General features: G+C 34.0%; 1 protein-coding gene across 3 annotated transcripts in view; it reads right to left on the reverse strand.

The window, feature by feature from the left end:
• Positions 1-25111, reverse strand: part of LOC145668509 (sodium-coupled monocarboxylate transporter 1-like) — a 252034-nt gene that overhangs the window by 32613 nt on the left and 194310 nt on the right. For all 3 annotated transcript variants that reach the window (XM_081736476.1, XM_081736478.1, XM_081736477.1), the window contains exons 8-9: positions 10309-10417; positions 9333-9442 (exon numbers count right to left, since the gene is read on the reverse strand). In XM_081736476.1, coding sequence (XP_081592602.1) covers positions 9333-9442; positions 10309-10417 — 219 coding nt within the window. The remainder of the gene's footprint in view (positions 1-9332; positions 9443-10308; positions 10418-25111) is intronic.

Genomic DNA, 25111 nt, shown 5'->3' on the forward strand with positions numbered 1-25111 from the left:
AACTACTTGTTTCTTCGTTTTGTGTGTGTGTGTGTGTGTGTGTAGAAAGAAACAATTTGTCTTTCTTCCTAGTTCGAATACTGAATATATTTCACTTGGTTCCAATAGAACTGCGTATATCATTTCATTTTAAACTTAGCCATTATTTTAATTCTAAAAAAAAAAGTTACATGTCATTTCCATTATAGTTTAGTACAACTCGAACACAATACTCTTAATCACACTAATATTCATAACTTGAGTGGTCTTGTAATTTGAGGGTGTAGTGTATTTGAAGTAGTTTCTTCGAACGTTCGAAGCTGAGCCGGTATCTTGTGACGTTATGGACAAAGAACCAATTTGAGAAAAAGTCTTTCAATTTGCGCTGAAGATGCTAGGATGTTCAGTAACTTCATAGCAAATTCCGACAACTCCTTATGTTGCCGAGTAGCGAAATACCAGAATGTGCGTGGTGTTGTAATTCCCTTCTTCATAAGTTTTTCAAAATTTCCACATTTTCCCCGATATTGCTGACAGCTAGTTATTCCTGAAGGGCCGAGGTTTTCCAACAGAAACTCCTCTACTTGTTCGTGATGCTTTTCTCAGACATTGCAGAAAGTCGTCACAAATGGAGACCACGAAGGCTTACCATTGTTGTTATATTGCACAATAGTTTCTTCCATGGCTTCTCTGGCATAAAACTTTTCTCGATTACAGAGGGTTTAAAACATGAAACATGATGAAATGGGTTTTGAACAGTCACGCATGCAAACCGTATTATACAATGCTACTTTACAAAGCCAATACAAAATTCCCAGTTTATGCTTACGGATTAAGTTTTGCAAAATCCAGCTAGATTCCATCCAATTTTAGGAAGAATTTTTTTAAAGCTCAGCGCGTAGAACATTTTCTTTTAATTTGTAGACCTGTTTCTAATTTTTTACGTACTTTACGTATTTTACGTAAATTACGCGTTTTTTACGCGTATTTTACACGTCACGTAGAAAACCTTTTATTACGCGTAATTACCCAACCCTGCCTATATCTTGTCCATATTTCAAGTTTTTAGCTTAGGCGGTTGATACAAAGATTGAGATACCGTAGGAGTTGTATTAGCAGAATAAACTAGTTACGATTGTGGTTATGTGCTCTTTGTCTCGTAGATTTTGTAGCAACATTCACTTAGTTGGGTATTCGTATATACACCCCTAGAGCATTTCGATCATGGTTACGACTACTTCATTCTAAACATTCATTCTAGAATACGGTAACATACATATTTGGAAATATTCTACAATTTGTGTCAGGCTCTGAACATAGAGGAGAAAAACAGATTACTTTCTTGTCTGTCATCACTACCAAAACGTATCAGCAGTTACAAGATCCAACGTGGCTAGACAGCTCTCCTCCTAGTAGATTGAATGAGTTAAAATACACAGTAATAAATAGTATAATACAGCCGCTAAAAATTGGAAAACTTTTCAAATTTCATTTCAAGAAGAACTTCAAACGATCCTGAAATTTGCATTAGTTTTAAGACATCAAGCTGCTTTTTATAAATTTGAACAATTTTCTCGAAAGTGAAGTTGGTAGAAGCGTTGGTTTCATCTAGAAAGTTAACTTTTCAATAAATATGAAATATAGCTTTAGTGTTTGAGCAATTATGTGTTATGTCTTTGTTGCAAAATAAAATGGTGCAATACCAGAAGTGTTAAGACCACAATATACTGCGACATAATCGTAATCCCGAAAAATTTGCAGGCAAAACAGAGTAATGCGCAATTATTAAGGCCTTCATATCCTTGTCTTACGGTAAGAAATCTGCATAAATTCTTGAATCATCATAACCAGATTCTTCATACTTCCACGAGAATACTAAGTTGGTTATTCAATGCAGGAGATGTCGTAAGCACAATCTAGAAAGATGTCCAGCTAACAGCAAGCAATATTATACTTGCCCAAGTAAAGATCACTTTGTGAATATGTATGTCCTAAAAGCTACCCAAGGCGAGGCAACGAGAAAACATCAACTTCTTTCGGCAATAAAGATAATGAGCATAAACTACGGGATTCAACTCATATATTAGACCGTCAGAACGTGCAAGATATTTCCACTATAAACCAATGCGGATTAGAATAAGAAAATGGTACGTTGAATATGCTGTTAGGAACGTTCCACTTGACACACACACCTTAATCAACAACTGGAAGAAGTTAATCAATAACAAAACGATTATAAATACCCACAACTTGATATAGAGAATACTAATTAAACGTCTATACACTCTACGAAGAGAGATCAAGAAAAAGTAAAAATATAAAAATGATACTGTTTAGTAGCAAAGTTTTGAGCACAATGGTGATATGGCGTTACCGCATGTACAAGAACTGCGATTTAAAAAACGCAAGTCACGGCCAAATTAGCTATTATGAAATAAATCGCAAATCGACAACAATGCAGAAGAGCCACAGACTCCAAAATATGTCTGTGGAGACAATTCAGAGCCTGACTCACATAGTTTTGTTTCCGAGACTGAGCATTAGGGTTAGCCGAATTTCAACTGTTTCCGAAAATCGGTTCAACGAAGCGGTTAGACGGTGTATTTTAGTGGGCATAGTATATCAGGTTTTTTTTTTTTTTTTTTAAGAATCTTTAGTCAACGTTTTCATGTGCCACATCGAGTTTTTATGGAAAAGGTATGCAACACGCGCTACAATCTACCATATTTCACGTTTTCGGATCTAGTAATTGCATATATTCTTGTTGCCTTTAGATTCAACCTTAGTGAAAGCTTTAAGTATAGGTAATTCACCTTCCCAAAGCCCACTTATGTGGAGTTTTTCGTTTAAATTAGCCGAATTTCAACACTTAATGCAAGAATGTTTCGCTTTTTGTATGTAGGCCTATGCATTAAAAATGGATTTATTTTTTTAGCCTAAGAGTAGAGTTAATTTTTGGCTGTAATGCAATTAATCATCAACATTCTCGATCGTTTATTCTTAAGCCAAAATACCCAGAACTTATCACGAGGAGGTGACTGCACTTCGATATCCGCCCTCTCGCGCTGTTTAATTTTCTGCCATGACCTTATTACGTCCTCACTTACTTGCTTTACTTTGCTAGATGTGTCTTTTCTCGACCCAAATGTTGACATTTCCTTACGAGAAAGCAAGGAACAGCGTATGAATCCATAGCGACTTGCCGGCCCACAAACGGATTAAGAAGTTTGAATCACCAAACGCACCATTCGCTCCACTGCTTTGGTATAGCACGGAAAAACAGTTATTTCTTCTCCGAGCATTGCATTTACTTAATATGTTCTTCAATCTCCCCATCGGAGAGCATCTCTGTGAGTGGAGGTACTGTTGGGGACAAATTCATCAACTCCACCTTGTCGTAGTAATCATCCACGAGAAAATTTATTTTAGGAACTGTGAATTCTCGGACTGATTTTTTTATGTGACGGGCCTTCTTAATTCTCTTCCAGCCAAGTGTAGGATTTTTGGGGACTAGAATCCGTGATCATCTTAAGAAGCAAGTTGCAAGTTTTTCGGGTGAACGAAGAAACATTCGTATGCAATACAGAGAATATTTTCTGCTTAGGTTCCGTGAGTAGAAATTGGGCTACTTGTCCAAAATTCCATAAATTCTGCGGTCCTACACAGCACGATGGCTTTCAGTTGATTTCAAATCAGATCAGAGAGTACACCTTGACGATGTATTTTACAAAACACACATTTTTTTTCGCAAGGTCTCATTGTGCTAATGTATATACAAACGAAGAATGCAACATGACGTGTCGAGCCAACGTGACTGAGCACTGGACGGGGTTTCTTGTTCCCTACGTTTTACGAACAATATCGTGAGAGAATTGTTCTGCACATTGCTAGTAAATATTGTTGGTCTGCACTGAGGTCTTCAACGTTTCGAATTCATCCAACCAGTCAAGATTTATTGCTTGATATTGCAGTTGCCAAGCTTTCTTCCACTAGGTTCCTAAAGTGCTTTTGGACCCGATGTTCTAACGTTGAAGTGTGTTATTAAGTGACGAAGCAGTAGTTCATTAGCGTGAAGAAGACAAACGATCGATTGAAGTTGTCGATTTAGTTGTTTTTTTGTTTTTTTTTTTTAACAGGGTAGAGCACGTTAAGTCTTCCGATGTTGATTAGTGTATCGTCATAGCCAGCCGGTACTAACGTTTAAAGATCAGTTTCGTTTTCATCCAGAAATTCGTGAAAACGGCGATGGCGATGTCCTCTAAACATCTACACTTCCGCACTACGTGGCCCAAATATGTTGAACGTGATTCATCCACTATTGTTAAGTGTTCTCCGATTTGCCGTAGATGACAACGTTTTCCTTTCTTCGCTTCTGTTAGTGTCTTATCTTTTCTTCTATCGAAAAAGACTCCTCTAACAGATTTTCCGGCTATGTCGTCATTTTCTTGAACAGCTACGCTGAGTTTTCTCTTTTCCATCCTGACCTTTATTTTTATTAATAAGAAGGTCTTTACACTCCGCTCAAAATGAATCCTCAATATTGGAGTGCTTCAATAGGGATTAGTGCAACTGCTCGGAGGAGAAATAACTGTGTTTCCGTGCCGGTGCGTTTGGTGACGCAAGCTTCTCAATCCGTGTGTGAGCCAGCAAGTCGCTATGGATTCATACGCTATGTCTCGCTTTTGTTTGCAAGGAAATGTCAACAATTGAATCGCAAAAGGACTGTGCCATCTAGAAAAGTAAAGCTAGCAAGTAAGCACACAACAAATCCATGGCAGAAAATTAAACAGGGCGGGAGGGCGAAAATCGAAGCGCAATCACCTCCTCGTGATGAATTCTGGAATATGTTGGCTTAAGAATAAATTATCCAGAATGCTGAGAATGAATTGCATTACAGCAGAAAGATAAACTCTACTCTTAGGTTAAAAATAATAAATCCATTTTTTATGCATAGGCCTACATATAGAAAAAGCAACATTCTTGCCTGAAACATTGAAATTTAATCAATCTAAGCGAAGAACTCCACATAAGCGGGCTTTGGAAAAGTGAATTACGTATAGTTAAAGCTGTCCCTAATGTTGAATCTAAAAGAAACGAGAATATATGCGATTTACAGAGACAAAAACGTGAAATATGCTACTGTATAGTGCGTGTTGCATACCTTTTCCATAATACCTCATGCGGCACATGAAGGCGTTGACTAAAAATACTAAAAAAAATCTGGTACACTATGTTAACTAAAAGACACCCGCTTTGCCGAACTGATTTTCAAAAAAAGTTGAAATTCTGCCCACCCTACTGAGCATGGCAACGAATTCAATAAGAAATTAGAAAAGTTCTCCGACAGTAAAGAAAGTAGAAAAATCGATTGTTAGAGAAAATATTCAAGATGATGGAATACAAGGGTGCCGATTCCATGGGGCGGGCGGACCCGGGCCCCCTCAAAGCTCATGTGAGCCTCCGCGTTTTTTTATGAATATACAATATTTGACATAATTTGAATGCATAATTTGTCTTAAAATCCTCATACATACTTTCTGCATCTGAATGGGCCCCCAAATTTACAGAAAAATCGGCGCCCTCGTGTATATGAAAAATACAAGAAATTATTGTTTATTGTCTTCCTACCAAGAGGAATTGAGAAAGAAAGATCAAACTACAAGTTTCTTATAATATGAATTGGAGAAGTTGCAAAACAAGATGATCAAGTTGGAAACTGATTTGACGACTGATTCTAAGGTTGCGTCCATCACGAAGAGAGACCAGTTTCACTAAATGGGGGAAATGTTATTGTAGGTTGAAATATCGGACGAATTATCTCTAAAGCATGTTTCATTCTTTTTTTTTAAAAAAAAAAAAGCTGCGAATCTATTTCTAAGTTATAAATGTTTGTACTTTGGGTATAAAATATAATTACTGTATTATTCGAGAGTGACAGATATAGTGCCAAACTTAAGAGCAAACAATTAATTAAATATGCTATATAACCTAAATCATGACTTGCATTTATTATTTGTTCTACTTATTCTTGGTTCAGTTACATTTCTAACATTTTACGTACTAGCATTATTTCATTTTCAGTATGTACACAAAAAATCATTTTGATATTATTTGTAATTGACTTTGCAGCCTCTTAGAACAATATTGTCATTCTCATTGAAACTTTTGAAGAATGTTTTGGCCCTACACAATCAGATAGCCATCCCCATACTTCCTGTCGCGTCATGGGAAAATTAAAATAAGTGCATCTAATATTAGGATTTTCCTTTTATTTTGATATTTTATTTAAATTATGTACTTTTGTGTCTTTTAACATAAATATAGCAGGAATATTGAATACAGTTAGAATACATTATTATCATTTAATAAATAGTGTTCCATTTTAGTTATTTATTTAATAACAAATTCATTATGTAACATTTTATGTTTCCTCTTCGTATTTCTTGCAGGTTCAGCGTAATTTCCTTAAGACGTGACCCATGAAGATTCTGTTCCATAAGTGGTAAATATGAGACTTTACTTTACTCTAAAATTAAATTCTATATCTGCACTTCTCCTTCTAATTGTAACATGTCACTCTGTTAGTTACTTTCGCAAAAAAGAAAGTTGTAACAGTTATTATATAAATTCATTCTATTTTGAGTCTTCGATAATATAGTTTCGTTTGTCAACTTTTTGAATACAGCGCCTCTAGTGGCGACTACTGTTACTTCGCCCAGCAATTGAATTATCCTCATCAGATGTGTGCTGGAAATGTTCTCGGTAAAACTTGTAATATAGCTCTATCTATCGCAAATTGGTAAATTATGTTATTAAGGAGATGTGTGTGTATAACAAGTGAATTCAATTTAATATTCTAAAGTGTAGATTGTTAATTACTTAACATTCTGGTGAGTTGTTTGATAATTTTTATAAGTTTAAATCGGATTCATATATGTTCTAATGAAGACTTAACTTTGTGATTTAATGGAATATATACATTTTGTATTAACCATTCTTATAACTTCCTATATTTCATATATATGCTTGAGATTTTGGTACAATTATTCAATTCATTTTAGGTCGTTGTGGTACATGATTAAGTTGAGATTTATTGAGACTAATATTAAATTCACTTGCATTTGAATAAATGCGTCCAATTAGTAGCATTGAATTTAATGACTTGTAAGAAAATTTATAAAGTCGATTGATTTTTGTTATAAAGATGAGATTACTAAATCATTAACTTATTATTTAACGAAGCTAATATTAAAACCTTGACCTATTTATGGTTTTTGCTTGAGACCTAATTTCTAGGAAAATTGTATGATATCCATATTTAAGTTAAACATATGGTGACCAATAGGATTACTGGCAACCACACATAAATTAAACATGTATATATATTAAATATATATATATATATATATATCGTATATCAGTACATTTAATATATATTTCTTCATATTATATTAACTACGTTGCTTCAATCACAAATATAATAATTCCAATCTTATTCCCTCCAACTTGATGTCAATTGTTATATTGTCAGAAATTCATTTTCGTTTGTTAGAAATTTCGACATATCTAGAATTCAGCAATTATAGAATTTGATAAAACATGAAATTTAGAAGAGTTTATTTATATTCTTATAATTTTAGATTTCATTTTATGATAGCAGAGGATTCGGAAGAAGAACAAAGTTTCTCCGAACCTAAAGCTTGAACTTATTTCTTTTCTTCCTGCCACAAAAAATTAAAGTATCTGTATATTACCAGTTGCTATTTTTTTTTTACTTTAATTAACTCTAAGACAATGAGGCGTATAGTTTCTAAATCCGCCATCTCCAATTTTCAAAAAAAATGAGGTAAGTAGATTTACTGGTATTCCTTTCCATGCCCTGCATGATGATGAAAAGAGTTGTTTGAAATGTCGCCACCTCCACCCTCAATTACTGCTTTAAAGTTCAGGGTATTTTTCAAAAGCCGCCATCTCCACTCAGCAGTGTGTTTGTAAACCCGCCATCTCGATTCTATTCTATGCTATGCTATGAATTGAAGACCGACGTTAATGAAAAAAAGTTGCAAGATGTTGTTCAACTAATAACGAAACACTTCGGGGAGAATTGGCGTGCTAATTCAATCTTAACCATTTAATTTGATGCTGAAAAGAGACTGACTGCGTCAACAGAAGAAAGTGTAGATGAGGATTAGGCTGAATGCCAGTGTTCCGAACATGATTCTGATGAGATCTATATCTCACAACAGTGTAAAGATCACTTTCAATCCTTTTCTTGTTGGTAAAGGTGGCATTTATTCCGAAGTTCCCATCCTGTTATGTGAAGCTATGTTAGGTTAGGTTAGGTCCCAATAGGTTAGATTAGGTTAGTGAGGTGAGGTTAAGTTAGCTTATGTTATGCTAGGAGACGATATTTCTAAAAGGGCTGGAAACTTCGGAACTTGACCCGTAAATGTAGCTAACGTACTATGATTAGAGCTTCATTTTTTTCCTTGTTTCTGCACATTATAATGTCACCTAACAAGTTAATATCGTTGTTTAGATTCAGTTTATCTCCATCTACTGTTCTGTTCTGAAATAGTTATCCGAAAGTATAATAGTAATGATTTGGAAGCAAATAAACCCCAAAAATAACTTAGGTACGTTTGTTTCAAAGTCCTCCATCTCCAAAAGTTGTTTACAAAATCCGCCATCTCCAAACTGCTTTCTGCAATAACCGAGAAATGGAATGAGAGAGATTTTTATCATTTGGTAGTTATAATGAATGTCCAGAAAGCAGTAAAGTATTTATAAAAAGAAAATTTTATCTCACATAATCTCTGAGTTATCAGTTTTTCCTGTTTTTCTCGAAACCGTTTATGCAGGAGATGGCGGATTTAGAAACTATACGCCTTAAGTTATGTTCTGCTAACATTGCAGGAAACTTTTACAATTACTTATTTTAAACACACTTCAGCTAACAGGTCAATTTTCTGACATCAATATTATTATTTTGTCTAATTTCGCTTCGAAGAAGTGTTCATGTTTTTAGAATTTAGATCATAGGATGCGCACCAAGATACTTATCACCACACTTCCAAATGTTATGTAATGCGCTGCAGTTCAGATATATAATATCGGCACACTACACAGAGCTTATGGTTATAAACCTTAGGTTAACAGGTTCTATTGAAGAAGCTGAGTTGTGATACTGTTGTATCATGATAGATGCATGAAAATATCGTCTTACTTTTTATTACGTGTCCTTCGTCAACAGCACAATCAATAAAACTTGTTCATTAAGTTCTTACGGAGAACTGATCTAACCAAAGAATTACTGAGACACAATATGCTTACTAAAGAGTGTAAGTACTTACCTTAAGGCTCCACTGAAAATCCCAGCGACAAACAGCCCTGTCAATCCTGGAATATTACCCATTGTCTGAATCGCCAGAAGGGGTAATATTTGGTCATTTCTTTTAGCCAACTGTGATAGGCATATTAGGGTATGAATTACATTTACATACTCAAATCATTTTCTAGACATAATACTTAATAGATTTCTTGAAAAAATAGCAGTTATCGCACTGCTCGATATATTTGCCGTTATAGAACTTAATTATGATGATAGATATATATGTAATATACAGATGCTAAACAATATAATTACATATATTTTTATGATCAGAAAACATTTTTCTTATTTCATAAAAATTAGAAGTTTTTTACACTAAAGGTTATTTAATAGTATTTTTTCAATAGCCAGTTTTACCAACCATAGTTACCTTATTTAACATAGGTTTAACATAGTTGTACCTGTAATGTTTGTTTCACCATTCATGTTTAGGTTAGTAATAACAATAACAAGAATAGAAACGAACTGTCCCGCTTCTGACTTTGAGATTTTATGTTTCATTTTAGTGATAGTTTTGTGAATGTTTATACTGCTATAACAATTATAATTTAAACAAACTATGACAAATGTAGTAGATATATTTGTAGCAAAACATTGTAAAAAATGTTAAAGTACAAACTCAAGAAATTACCTTCCGCTGAGTTAGCAATGTGAATGTAGATGATATTCTATGAGATAGTTAGCAGTGATATAATTTCCATCGTTAACAAAGTCATGTCAAATTTACCGGCATATGTTGGTAAAACACTTTCATTTAACGTGCCGTTTACATATTTTAGTAGCCATAAAATGACCCACATCAGATAGGTATTTAAGGTTGGAGGTTGGTAAAACTGTTCTCAAGATTTGCAAACATTTGTACAGGAATAGATTTCGATAAAAGAAATATATATATATATATATATATATATATATATATATATATATATTTGTCTTACTTTCGTGCTGAGTGGATCACAATTGTAATACGTTCCATACGTCACTAGACCAATGTAGCATAACAGAACTTGGCCTAAGATTATGGCTATAATGCATAACCATAGACTCCTAAGAAGAATAAAACGGTAATTAATTAACAGAAGAATAAGGAAATGTTTTACTTAAATAATTATCAAATATTCACATGTTTTTAAGGAAAGAATCAATTGAATCTGCATCTTTCATGTTGCTGTAATAATTGTATCTGTAAACCCCTTACTTCTAGAAATTATTCGGTACAATGTCTGATAACAAATAGTGGTTACGATTTGATATTGTCATCTGATGCTTTGCTTTTGTTTATTTCAAATTTACGTTACGTTAACCATACGATTGAATTCAATTAAAAGATTAAATACTTACGATTACTTACAAAAGTGCCTATAATGAGAATTAGATACTTAACGAATCTAGTGTATTGACTTCTCATTAATTACTACAAGATCACTAACATTTCTCATAATCAAATGACTACAATCTTTCTACGTTAAATTCTAATTTTAGGATTTCGCCTAAGTGCATGTTTATAGCAAATCCTCGCATTTATTATTCCAGGAAATGCTACCGGTAATATTACCAAATCAATCATAACTTCCTCATTGGAATGACTAAACTAGATTATACTGTAGTAAACTCTGAATATTCTGAAACCAAAAAACTATATACTGTATTTGAGTACTATCACAAAGATGGACAAACTAAAACAGAAGCATATTAGTTATTAAGTGCTTGTCTACAGAATTACATTTATTTTAAAATCAAAATGAGAACAGCAACATTGTAAAGGGCAAAACATGTTATTAGTTAGTAATTTACAGGTCCAAAATTTTCATAAGATGTTAGTAAATATTGTAGATAGTAGTTCGTGTAATGTTAGTACGTAATGTTTACGTCCGTTTTTCCACACAATGAATCTTGAACGAAAGCAAATTTTTGAATTACATTCTTTAGAACATACAGACTGATTATGTAAACAGATTTCGTTAATGGAGCTAACCGATAACATCTTCACTGTGAACTGTGACGTTAACGTAGACTATCTATATTTTATTCATTTATTGTCGTATGTATATCAAATAGGCATGTAACCCTCAAAAAAGCAAGAGTTACGTGTTGCATAACATCTGAGCGAAATGAATAAGGCATTCCTAATCACTATGAACGTAAGCTAATTAGTTCATAATTGTACGTCTCTCATTATCCTTTCTACTGTTTTCAGCAGAGTTTATTTGAATCCATATCCTGATTTATTTCCACTATTCCACAAACAGTATAGAGTGTGCGTACTTTCGATCATGTTTTAAGCTGAGGAATCGTAGTAGTACTGAAGACCACAAACACAGTCTTGCTTCACTACATTCTCTATATGTGAATAAATAAATGTCACTTTTCAAAATTTGACCTCGAATTATCAAGATTGAAGTCGATGATAAGATGAAGATTGATGACGATTGTTTTGAAGGTTTTATGGAGAGTAGTCGGTAATAATTAGTTCACAATTGCATTGGAATAGTTACTGAGACACAGATGAGTCCTCAGATGGGACAGAAGGATAAAAGTAAGCAAAAATTCCAGAAACACAGTATATCTAATGACAAATATAATAAAACAATCTTCATGTGGGTGAATTTTAAAATTTTTCTTATTCGTTTCTTTACCCAATATCAACAAACTCTCTTTGATTATCTACTCGTTAGTGCGTGTTCCTTTCGTACACATGTTTCCGTGTTCGATTCCCGGTAAGACAGCAGAAAATTTAATTCCATTAATCATTCATCTCCATTAGCTTAAAGGCAATAATCGTGGTACATTAAACTAAAAAGCAAATCATTCCCCAGCACCTATAAAGCAACTTCGCCTTACCTTTGTCATCATGCTGGTAATTTTCAGAAGAAATGTTGAAGATATTCCGTTTCCCTACATACAAAAGATAACGTGAGGTAATGTTTTTATTTCGTTTTTATTACTTTTCATTCTATGGATATAAAGAACACTTAAGAAATCCTCGTTTGCTTCCAGGAATGAGAACTAAACCAGACTGCACGATATTTCTGTCTTTTGTGGATCGAAAAATAGCAGTCTATCTCGGTTTCATCTCGTCTTGAAAATCGTTTTCTCAGTCCCAGTCACGGTTTAATCAAAAGATACGTATCTGAATCTCAGTTTTAGTCTAGAGAGCAAAGATTGGATTTCAGTTCGTCTCGATAGTCTCGAAATAAAGTATAAGAAATTAAAAATCTGTAAGTTTTATCAACTTACAGCCTTTAACTTCCTCTACTTTTCAGTTCATTCTGGACTGTGAACTTATACCGTGAGATCTTTCGCAGCTAAGTGTTTCGGGTTCGAACCCGTCGAATGTTGTTTATCAAGTTTGTACTAGTTTATCAACCCTTAGATAAAAGCCAAATGGTGATTCGGATCCTGCTATAACGAAAGGCAATAATATTCACACAATACAAAAAAAATAATGAGGTGTTAATAAGTCTGCCACTTGGCTGCTTCATAATAAATTAAGATTGAACCAAAATAAAAATGAGATGTTATAATTTCATCTCATTAGTTCCATGGTCGTCACAGACTGTTCATCAATTAATCTATTAGGGACACACCTAGTGCAAATATGACTAATATTCAAGAATGTAAAATATTAAGAGCAATGTATATATTATCTAATTAAACAAAGTGTCTATTTTAATGAATTTGTCTTAATGAAAGTGTCTATTTGCACAACTAATACTATATAGATAAGATAGTATCCGTGCTTATAGGTGCTGTGTCATCGGCATACATAACATTGATTTCTAATAAGTAATTAGGTAGATCGTTAATACATACCAGAGACAGAAAAGGGCAAATTACTTTCCTGAGGCACTCGTGTTGGACTTTAAGAATGCCTCACTGTTTGTTTTGTGTACACACTATCTCTTTTTTATTTCTAAAATAGATCTAACCATTAACAGCTCAGTTCTTTTTAGCACATAATATTGTAATTTTTTAATCAATATATCATGTAAAACAATATCAAATGGCTTGCTTAAAACTTGGAATGTTGTGCAAGCGAATGGAACATTTTCAAAGGCATCAGCTATTTCAGACACAACTTTTCTTTAGCAGGTTTGATTGTCAGCATACATTTCCAAAACCAGCATTGTGTACAATTAATTAAAGTATTATTATTTTCAAAGTACATGTTTAGTTGTTCTTTCATACAGTGTTCAATATTTTTATATATAATTGGTGAAAAAGGTATTGGTTTATAGTTGCTACGGCAGTCTTTATCCTCTATTTTTATATATCGCAATGATAACGTCAATTTTAGGACAATCTGGAAACAGTCCTTCTATTAACATCCAATTAATTATTTGAGTGAAGGGTTCTACTATTACGTCTACAGCATTATAATGATACTAGTAGCAAAACTGTTTTAATCAACTTACGTACCACTGACAAAATTACTTCAGGTTCTACTTGTTTCCATTTGGATAACAAGTTACTGTTTGAGTTTCTACAAAAGCGTAGACTACTTTTAAAATCTACATCAGTTTTGGCTGACTGTGAGATATTCGAGTTGTCAGATTAGCACTTTGTACTATTTATGAAGGATTTATTAATGTGCCATGTGATAATGGAATCATATTTTCTACTTCTTGCGTCACTATTTCTTTCCTTATAATTTCTTTATTCACTTACATGATTAACTTAAAATTGTAGTTTGTCTTAATTTTTGCCACCCTAATTTCCTTTCTATGGTGTCTTTGGCTCTGATATGTCTTCCTTTCAATACAAAACAGCCCAATTTAGTGCTATTATACAAAGCATTCACAACTCTGTGAAGCTTTGTTAGTTGCGGAGTATACCAGTTGTTGACACTTTGGAATAATTTAGTTGTATGTCACTCAATTTCCCCTAGTTAATATCTAAACGTAGGTATATTATCTAAGCTAAGTACTCAAAAATTCTATTAGATCCTAGTAGTACAGTGTTTTACGAGCGACGAGAATACCATTAGAACATCATGATGTAACAATAATGATTGTACAAAACAACACGACAAATCATTTTTATATACATTTAGGATAATCTTATCCAAGCAAGTGTATGTAATAATGTATCTTGTTGACTGATCATTTAATAAATAGAAGTTAAAATCTAAGTGTATAAGGAAAATAATTCTCGGTAGGACTGTCCGCTAAATGATCGATATTTACGTCTCCTAGATATACATTCGTAGTATCTTATGTTTTTCATGCTTACTTAAGTAGTTAGTAAGGTGTTCTCAGCATGTGAGTCTGAGTCTGGTGACGATAGACTGATACCACTGTTGCTTTTGCACTAGGAAACCAAAATTGATATTACATTAAATTGCCCCTCATAACAGAAATTATCAAAATTAAGAACTTTATAGTCCATGCTGAAATCATTCCTTATAAAAATTACAACCACTTCATAAGTAAATATACTTATGCTATAACTAGGTACTATACTGTTGTTTTAAGGTACGTATACAAGTATTTCTGCATGTCTGAAGCAGTGTTCATTAACGCCGAGAATATGGCACGGAATAAACTAAGAAACATTCAATTTGTATTAGTTTGTTTCTTATTGATTCTACATTAATGTGAAATATCCAGATATTTTCAGTGTCACAATTAGTTGCACCTTTCATCTTTAAAAAATCACTATTTTACTGCAATTAAAACGTTCACATTTCAAACAGAAAGAATCTTATTTATATTAGATTGCTTAATTCGAACACCTGCATTATTATTTACTGTCTCATCATCTTTCACCTTAAAATTAAATAACTTTCTAAACAAATTTATATTCTTTTTCTTGTGCCCTTGTATAAAATTTTGGTTAGCTCTATTTAGTTCTCTACAAGATGTTTTCTCACGAAACATAATCATCACAGTTATTTGCTTTTCACAACGGGAACATTTTCGAATGTTTTGTACTCATTGGGTGCCGCGCTCTCAATTTTGTTTACTACAATTGAATTATTTTGGATTTTCCAAAATTGTTTGTGTTATATGGACTTCACTGCCTGTACAATTACATCTTTGTTTACCAATAGCCTTATCTTTTACTATATACTGTAACGAACTTAAAGAAGTAACGTTTTCGAAAATTCGTGTTATTTTTACAAGTATTTGCATAATTTCTCTATTCTCATTTTACCTATTTTGTTGAAGTGCAAAGCATGCTATGTTAATCCTCATCCTTTTCTTTCTACCTTTATACCTATTACATCAGCATTAAAAATTCTACCTCTTTCCAAAGTTTTCCTTTTGTGACAGAATTTTTTCATTAGCACATAAAGCTCAGAAAAATCGACCCTGTTTGGTATTGTCATTATTCTTAAATTTGTCTTTCCAACAGGGATAACATTTATTTGCCTCCTTCAGTGCATTACCTACTTCATTTCTAGGAACGTAATTTAGTCCTATTTAATTACCACACAAACCTCGGAACTCAATTTGCTATTTTCTGCAATGTATGACTAAAATTTCTTTCCTTTTCGCCCCTGGTTTGAAACCACGCAACAGTTAAATTGTTCACTTAGCCGGTTATCTAGGTATATTCCACATTTCCTATAGTCACTTTCCTTCAGTACTACAACTCTTTTTCTTCTCGCTATCATGCTTTATCCATTGGGGTCTACTTTGTTGTTTTCAGAAATAACAACTCCTGCATAGTTATTGGCAATGTCGTTTGCACCATTCATTAATGTCGCATTTTTTCGACCTTTATATCGCATTCCATGCACTTTCTAGGATTTTCCTTCTTGAAACTCTAGATTTACCTTCCCCGCAAACTTCCGTAGATGGTATTGTTTCCCGTAATCTTCTACCTACGTAGGGGCCGCGGTGGCTGAGTGATAGAGCGTTCACCTGTGGTGCTTGGGGTCCTGGGTTCGATCCCAGTCCCTGCCAAGTGACCTTTGTGGTGGATAAACACCGTATGGGTTTCCTCGGGGTTCTTCCACTTTCTTCATTCCACCATTTTCACTCATAGTCACCGTCTCCTTTAGTCTAATCGGCATAAGCGTGGGACGTAAAACTCAAAGATTTCATTTCATTTTCCTGTACCTATCTATCTTGGATATCTTATTATACGTACTTAATACGTACTTATTATCGCAACCTGTCTGGATTTTAAGTTTTGTATTTAACCTACCATTTTTTCTTTTTGTTGCCATATACACTTTACATTTTTCTTTTATAACTTATAATTTGAAATTCGTACTTTAGTGTCATTTCCTTGTTTTCCAACATTTTAGGTTTACCATTACTACTATCATATACTACCTATGTCTTTACTCCTTGTACTGCAAACTTAACTTGTTTGCTTACTTGATTGACGTTGGATCGTAATTCGACGCCTGCAGCTTTTAAATAACTCACTTCACTTTTTAAAGCACACAATACCTCATAGAACATATTAAGAAATTCAGAAGAAATACATTCACATTGTTTATCTTCTGTAGTATTTGGAATGTCACTTGTTTCGGTTGAATTTTAATGCTTGCGCTTTCATTAAAGTTGATCTGGTAACAACCACCTTTTAATTCTTACTTTGGTTTCACAGAGTTTGCATAATCGTTGGTTACCTTTAGCATCTAATTTGCTACATTCCTTGAACGCATTATCACCATTTTTACTTACTAAATGGAACGACTATAAAATGTCTATCTACATCAACTATTAATTATAGACAGCTCATAAAGGTGTTTGGTTTAACTTTTTCCTTTTCATAGTTTCGATTAATATTATTAATATTTGACAGTTAAAATGCGATTGAAACAATAAATCATTGTGTGTTTCAAATGATAAGCTGCATGACCTTGAGTTAGCTTCACGCGGCGTCCAATTGGCTTTGAGTGGTGTTGACAATTCGCGGAAAGTAGTTCTGCACGCTGACTTCTCGCGCTACTGCGAATCTTGGCAATACCAGAGGCGCTTATTAGCAATATTGTACTAGCATATTAACTGCTCACTTTACCAAGTAGAAAAAAAATTACGAACACATACGTGAAAACTACATCTTTTTATGAAAACTGGTTGTTATGATACACTTTTAAGGATTTCCATATAAAACAATTAGTAAAACGAGCGTTGAGTCCCACATCTAATTTCCAGTGGATTTTTCTTCCATTTGGAACTGGAACTCAACTTTTATTACAGGAGAATCAGGGGTGTAATCAGCAGTTTGTTCTAGGAGAACATTACTTTCAGGGGGAGGAAAGCTTTTCACACATTAAAAACAGAACAAATGACCTCTTTCAGAATATGAAAGCATTTTCACTCACCATGTATACTATATACATATTATGTTTTCACGATGCTACCTTATCAAAAGATGGATCTTAACAGTACTGAAGTTGAAAACAGGATTGTAAGACATAAATCAATAAGCTATTCATAAGAAAACAAATGCTGTTTATAGCAGTCTGTTTATCTGACTTTGTGTTCATGTAGGTTAAAATACTAAAGGGAAATACTCGAAAAAATGTCAACTCAGATATTATTATGCAATTATATAGTAGCGAGTTCACAGTGCCCCAGTTAGGGAAATGAGAATATAAAGCATATGATTAATTTTAGTTGTTTCAATTAGGTATATAGACCGTATTGATGATGTTAGATTTTTTTAAAATTTTCATATTTCACTATAAACGTCCCTCATTTGCATTAACTGTTAAATAAGTTTATTAAATATATCAGACGAACCTCGTTTCGGAGTTGGAAATAGTTTGGAAAGACAGGGCCGTTTTTTTCCCCGTGGCTACATACATTTGCAATCTGATTCATATATATACGCATAACATCGTAAGAATAAAGCATGGAAAGTTTGTAATTTGTTTTGAAATTTACTTCAAGATAGGCTCTTTCTTATCCGACAGAAGAAACGCAATATGTTTTCTGTTCCTTTTTTTCTTTCACGTTCCACTGCCTTATTATGTGCGACCTTTAGCACTCTCTTTCCTCCTCTATAAGGGAACCAAAAGCATCAAGCGTCTGAATGGTGTCATAAATTATCATAACCCAAAATAAACTCCAGGATATCGAGTTGCTTAGGAATCAGATGGATTGGATTCGTGGCACCTACACCAAGCCCAAGCGTGTTACTTCTTATGAAAACAGATAAGGAAAGAAAGAAGCTAGTTGTGTAGGAACGTAACTTCTCTTCTAGCATAATGAGAATTCATCAGTGTATCGTTTGTTTTTTTTTTCGTGGTAATTCGTTTGTTCTCCAAAATTATAGTTGACAGTGTCTTTAAGCAAACCGAGTACAGCAGAAGTTTTATTTTCTTTCTTCGTTTTTTTTCTTTCTTTTTCTTTCAAGTGCTACGAAGTTAAGCTCGAAGAATTATTTTTTGTGTTGACAGTTTTTGGAACCCATAACAATAAATTTACAAGATTCAGATTCAGACAATGACGAAATATTAACTGACATAGACGATAGTGAAAGTAATGTTGAAGACGAGTGTTTAGCATATCCACTGGAAAAGTTAATAGGTAAGTAATTTAGTTACTATATATACGTTTAGGATGCACAGTCAAAATTCTTGAGTTTGCTGGAATAGTACATTTACATTGTGAATAATGTTGCCAATGTATGTGTCATAATCTCAACTGGAGGACGAGCGAGAAGGGAAAGGGGAGTCCGAAATTCGACAACGCCACGCGGAATATCGTGCATCATTGGCCACTGCCCATGATGCTTTACATCTGAAACACACAGTACAACTGATCTGTGTTTACCGTAAGCTGCAATTGTTTTAAATTTCCAAACAACTAAATATTTTGATATTCTATAAACTAAACCTATTGTATTCTTTTAAACAACCTTAGTTTTAATGAATGTGCAGTTTTGCTAATTGTTCAATAGCAGTAACTTACTGTATTCCACAAATGTACACTTATGTCCAAAATGATTGTCGCATATCTATAACTGTCTTCTTGTAAGAATATAAATTGATAATGATTTTGCAAGGTACTTTTAATACTGATACTATGTGTATAATCGGAAAATGTATATTAGTTGCAAATTTTATAGGAAAAATTATAAATACAAAAATTAGAATAAGTAAAACAAAATGTTGCTAACTGAACAAAAAAGTTTTATTTTGGTTTTAATGTTCTTATTTACTGCTCTTTTGACATGAAATTTGCTACGTACATGTCTTTGCATATACACATACTAACATTATAAGAAATACCGGGCAAATTCGTTATCAAATTATATTGCTACAACAACCTATATGTAGACATGCGACAATAATTTTGGACTTGAGTGCACAAATAAAAATAATAACTAATAGTAATCAGAATTTGAAAATAAAAAATTCTGTGCGTGTGACTGGAGTGAAGGACCATTATTTTGGAGTTTGTATGATAGTACATTTTTGTTTAGACTGTTTCTGAAGGACATATCATTAGCACTTTTTTCGGAGCAGGTTCCAATTATTGTGGTGGTGGGTTAAGCGTGATTCTGGCCCCACCAAGAAAAAAATCAGGGCTTTCCGTGATAGCACATTTTTGGAATTATTTAATTCACAAGCAATTTTTAGCACTTTCTAGGACGATAGTTTCAAATATCTGTCGAAGTGGGCTTGGTTAGCTTCACTCGAGTGTATGTGTGTGTGCTTTTATTCTATTATGTCAGCACATTTGTTAGAATAACAAAGACATTCTATTTGTACAGATATCTCAAATTTGTATCAGGACAATTCTATCTGACATTAATTCTAGATACGAATATAAGTCTTACAATTTTTTAACACAATACGTAAATACATTAGGCTTTTTCTACAAAGCTGATAGATAATATTATTATATACATATTATAGGTAGAGAATTATTTCCCCTAATACAATATATAATAGATCGTCGTATGTTTTATATAATACAGTCTTACCTTCGTGCTTTTGCAAGAGATGGTAGTGATAGATACCGTTGTACCATGACTGGACTTGCTCCAACTTTATACACGTAGGAAAATGCTTGTCCTATTAGTACAGTCCACATGGTATTTCGAATTGTGGGATTCGGATCAAAATTGGAAAAGAAAATTTATGAAAACTAAGTAGATTTTGAAATGCGCTTGGACCATATGTAATGCATGACATGCATAATGTATTCTTATGATATTTAATGATTAATGTCATACCTTAGTTTGAAAGCTCATGAAACTGAGTTTAGCACATTTAGTGCTGTCCTCTTGGACACATGCGTTTCCAACATTGCAGGTCTCTCCTTTCCTTAACATAATTTAAAATATGAAGTCTTTAAATCTAGAAATATAGAAATAATGTATCCATCACCACTGTAAAATTTGAATCTTCCTTGACCCAACTATTTTTCCATTCTTCTGCACACCCACATTTTGAAGGTTTCCAGTCGTTTTTCACCACTTTTACGTAATGTCCATGTTTCCGCCCCATACAGTACAACACTCCACAGGAATATTTTTAAAAATCTTTCTCTCAATTTTTTTATTCGTGATCCAACAAAACAGACTTTCTGCTTTCATTTCACGTTCGCACTGCATATCATTACTAAAACTACTACGTAGATATCGAAAACTATTCACTTGTTCTATTTTCTCCCCTCTCACTTTTATATTTGACACAGGCCTCTTCGTTCCAATCAGCATGGCGTTTGTCTTTCTAACATTTATTTTCATACCATATTCTTCAAAGCTTTTCCTCAAGTTTTCTAACACCCTATTGATTTCCTTCTCATGTTCTGCAACAAGCGCCATATCGTCTGCAATTCTTGTACATTCTATCATTCTACCTAGTACCAAAATGCGGTGTTCATCATGTAGGCTCTTTTTCACTATCTTCTTTAAATAGATATTAAACAATGTTGGCAAGAGACAGCATCCTTGTCGAACTCTCCTAATTGTACTTTCCTCTGTAAGTTTCTCTCCTATCCTAACACTTAGTTGTTGATTCATATATAAGTTTCTTCTGAGTTTTCTATCATTCCATCGTGCGTGGGTTTCCACCGTCCCCCTTAGCCTAACCGACATAAGCATGGGACGTGAAACTCAAAGATTTCATTTCATTTTCTGTCGTTCAATCCAACTCCTATAAATGCAACATACACCTGTTTTCCATTTTCTCTAATCCTTTTATCTTTCATCCTTAATAATCCAACTGCATCTCTTGTGCCCTTACCTCTCCCTCCTTCTCAACTTTTTCCTTTGTTCTTCCATAAAACTTTGTGTTTAGTATTCGGAGCAAAATATTAGCTGCATGAGATATGAGACTAATAGTTCTATAATCCTCACATCTCTTTGGGTTTGATTTCTTTGTCATCGGTATCATGATTGTTTTCGGGAAGTCTCTGGGCCATTCTCCTGTTTCATATATTTCATTTCACAACCGAAACAATTATTTTTTACCCATGTCTCCCATATTTTTAATGAATTCGATTGGTATATTATCTATCCCGATTGCCTTTCCATTCCTAATCTCGGATATAGCTTTTTCAAATTCACCTATCCTAAACCCTTTGTCGTCCTCGCCTACTTCACTTTCTACTTCAACATTCAAGCTACAGGGTGTATTTCTATTCTCCCATAAATCTTCAACATACTATTTCCAGCTTCCAATGACCTCAGTTTTCTGGCTGACTACCTTCCCATTCTTATTTCTACTGCCATCGTAATAGCTCCTTGTTTCCTCTGAAATTCCATAATTTCATCTCCTTGTACATTCCATAATTTCCCCTTTTCCTCATATTTCGAAACTATTTCTAATTCTTCTATGTCCTCGCATTTTCTTTTGAAAAATACTTTTGAAAAACTTATCTTTCTGGCCTCTTTTGTATCAACCTGTTTTCACATCTCCCTTTCCCTAATTTTCTACATCTGTTCCGTAACCCATGGTTAATTAGCGTTTTGTGTTCGCGGAAACCTACTACTCCTTCTGCAGCCTGCTGTATGCAAAGTGTAATATGTTCCTACCGTCATTTACTACCTGGGTCTACCCTTTATCTTTTGAGTATTTTTCTTCGAATTTTTCAACGAAAAATTTCTTACTTCCTCGTTTTTCAACTTTTCAATATTCAACACTTTGTTGCCCATTTCTCTTCTGCCTATATTTTTCATTTGAATATCTACTTCGGCCAGCACAAGACTATGATCAGAAAAAATGTCTGGCCCGGGAAGGGTCTTCGTGTTCTTCAAGTTATTCCGATACCTCTCCTGAATCATAATATAGTATATCTTATTTCCTCTGGCTATTGGCTATATCTTCTTCTCTTGTGCTGATTGACCAAGTGTTCCAAATCACTAGTGCATTTTGTGTTGAGAAATTGACTAGTCCCTCTCCCCTTTACTTTCTTTCGCCTAAACCAAATTTGCCTACGAGTCTACATTCATGTTTTTCTTCTACAACTACATTGAAATTTCCCATTACAATTACGCATGTACTCCTCTTCTTCCTGTCTATAAGTTCTTCTATTTTCTCATAATTTTCCTCTACCTCTTCATTTAAGACTTAGAAACAGCTTAGTTAATGGAATAAGGAGCAAATAATTGAGGAAAGATGATATGAACTAATACTTATTTATTTTGTAATGAAATGATACGCAAATTCAAAGTTGTTTGTAGAAAAGAAGTAGAAGGTAGTGTGTTTTTTATATGTTACACGTGCACACATATATCTAAATCAAGTTCGTACCATACGCGTCGCAACGTATCCTCGGTTTTCATATTCCTTGCAATTCCTATGCTGTGCTTGTTTCTTGAATTTTGTATGAAAAAATATATTCACACGCTGTTGTTGCAAATTACCTCAGACGATACACATGTTCTAGCACCTTAGTTCCCTATCACATTGTCAACTGTTGGTATGATATCTAGCACTTTAACGACTTTGACTGAAAATATAATAATATATTATAGAACTTACAAATTTCCTTTCTACTTTACAACTAATTTTAATTTCATAGCATGTTTCAGTACAAAATAAAAACACTTTAGTATTAAGAAAATTTTCCTAGTATAAGCCTGTATATTATGAATATTCAATTACAACGGAAACGCGCATTTATAACATCATATTTATACACCAACATGAATAAATGGAAAACAAATGAAATGGAATCTGTAAGTTTTACGTCCAAGGGTTATACCGGCTAGGTTAAAAGAGACGATGATGATGAGAAATGGATGGAATGGTGGAATGAAGAAATTTCGAGGGAGGAAACGGGAGAAACTCGGGAAATTCCATGTACACGGTATTTTACCACCACAAAGTTTACTTGACTCGAGATTGGATCGAACCATGCACGAGAGGTGAACGCTTTTCTACTGAGCCACCGCCGCACTGTGTAGATAAATTGAGTGTTTACTTATACTATTGACACCATTGAGGGGAAAAATGAAATGAAATCTTTAAGTTTAACGTCCCATGGTTATACCAGTTAGGCTAAAGGATACGGTGATAATGAGGAATGAGTGAAATGGTGGAATGAAGATAGTGGGAGGAAACGGGAGAACCCCGAGAAAACCCACAAGGACGGTGTTTGTCCCCCACAAAGTTCACATGGACCATTGAGTGGTTCTTACATATATAGACCGGGTTTACCAGTATGATCAGTCAGTAGATTGTCTACAGGTGATTTCAGAATAAATTTCCTGAACTGTCTGTATCGCAGCCTAGATTTTGCACGTATTCCCTTATGGACTAAGTCGGCTCCCGCAGCTCCCAAACATTTTAATGCAAGCTCACCTCCCCTTGGAGAACATAGCCCTAATTTACTGAATTTCAGGGTTTGACCATAGTCCAGTAGAGTCCAATCTAAACCAGGAACCCTGGATAACACAAAGGGGATCCAATCCTGACCTCACAAACTACTTGTCGTTCCACATGCGCTAACGAGGAAGGTCCATAAATCGTGAGAGTTGAATTTTGATGAAAATTTGTGACAAGCTTCAGTTCGAGTTGCTAAGTAACGTAGTAATAGTCACTCGATGCGCAAATGCTTCATTGAGCTGCTACACCGACGCTATCTTGAAAAACGGTAGGCAATGTCCAAGAATACTCTTTTGACACAAAAATGAAAAAAGCTTTTGATAGATCTGACTTCAGTATTGTAAACCTAGCTAGAGCATCTATATGCGGGAGTACTTCCAGTGCATGATCGCAATTTTGAAAGGCGCCATATTGAATCGCGGTCAAATATGATAAATGGCAAGGGGGTCATGTGGGGTATCAAATAGCACTAGAATTTACTCCTGAATCCATTTCCGTAACCAAAGTTTACATATATGTTTTTACTTCAGAGTTAAGAGCTCTCTCGCTCACAGGAACATATAAAAACTGTGCAATTAAAATGTGTTACGAAATGCAGTCGTGCGAGCACTTGCAGGATTTTAGCTAATGCAGTAGTAGTCACTTGATATACAATAGCCATTATACCAATCAGATCTTGAGACTAGTGAGAGAAATCCTTAATTAAATGGAAATTCCTGTAGTGAAAAATGGAATTGCAGCACTGTAACAAATTATATTTATTTCATATTTATTTCAAAGTGTGCTGTATATATGAGTCTATGTGTGTTGCAAATATGCATAGCATTTAAATGCTGTAATATAAGTTAGATGCAACGGCACATATGACTTTACAAGAATATATCTTGAAGTTATTAGAAAATTAATAGAAAAATAATATAAACTGATGCAAATATGAACCTGAGTAGCAAATATTAACCTACTAACTTTTTGTTCTTCAGTTCTGCTGA

This window comes from Thermobia domestica, chromosome 13 (genome assembly GCF_964235325.1).
Source record: "Thermobia domestica chromosome 13, izTheDome1.hap1.1, whole genome shotgun sequence".
In the NCBI taxonomy this organism is placed as follows: Eukaryota; Metazoa; Arthropoda; class Insecta; order Zygentoma; family Lepismatidae; genus Thermobia; species Thermobia domestica.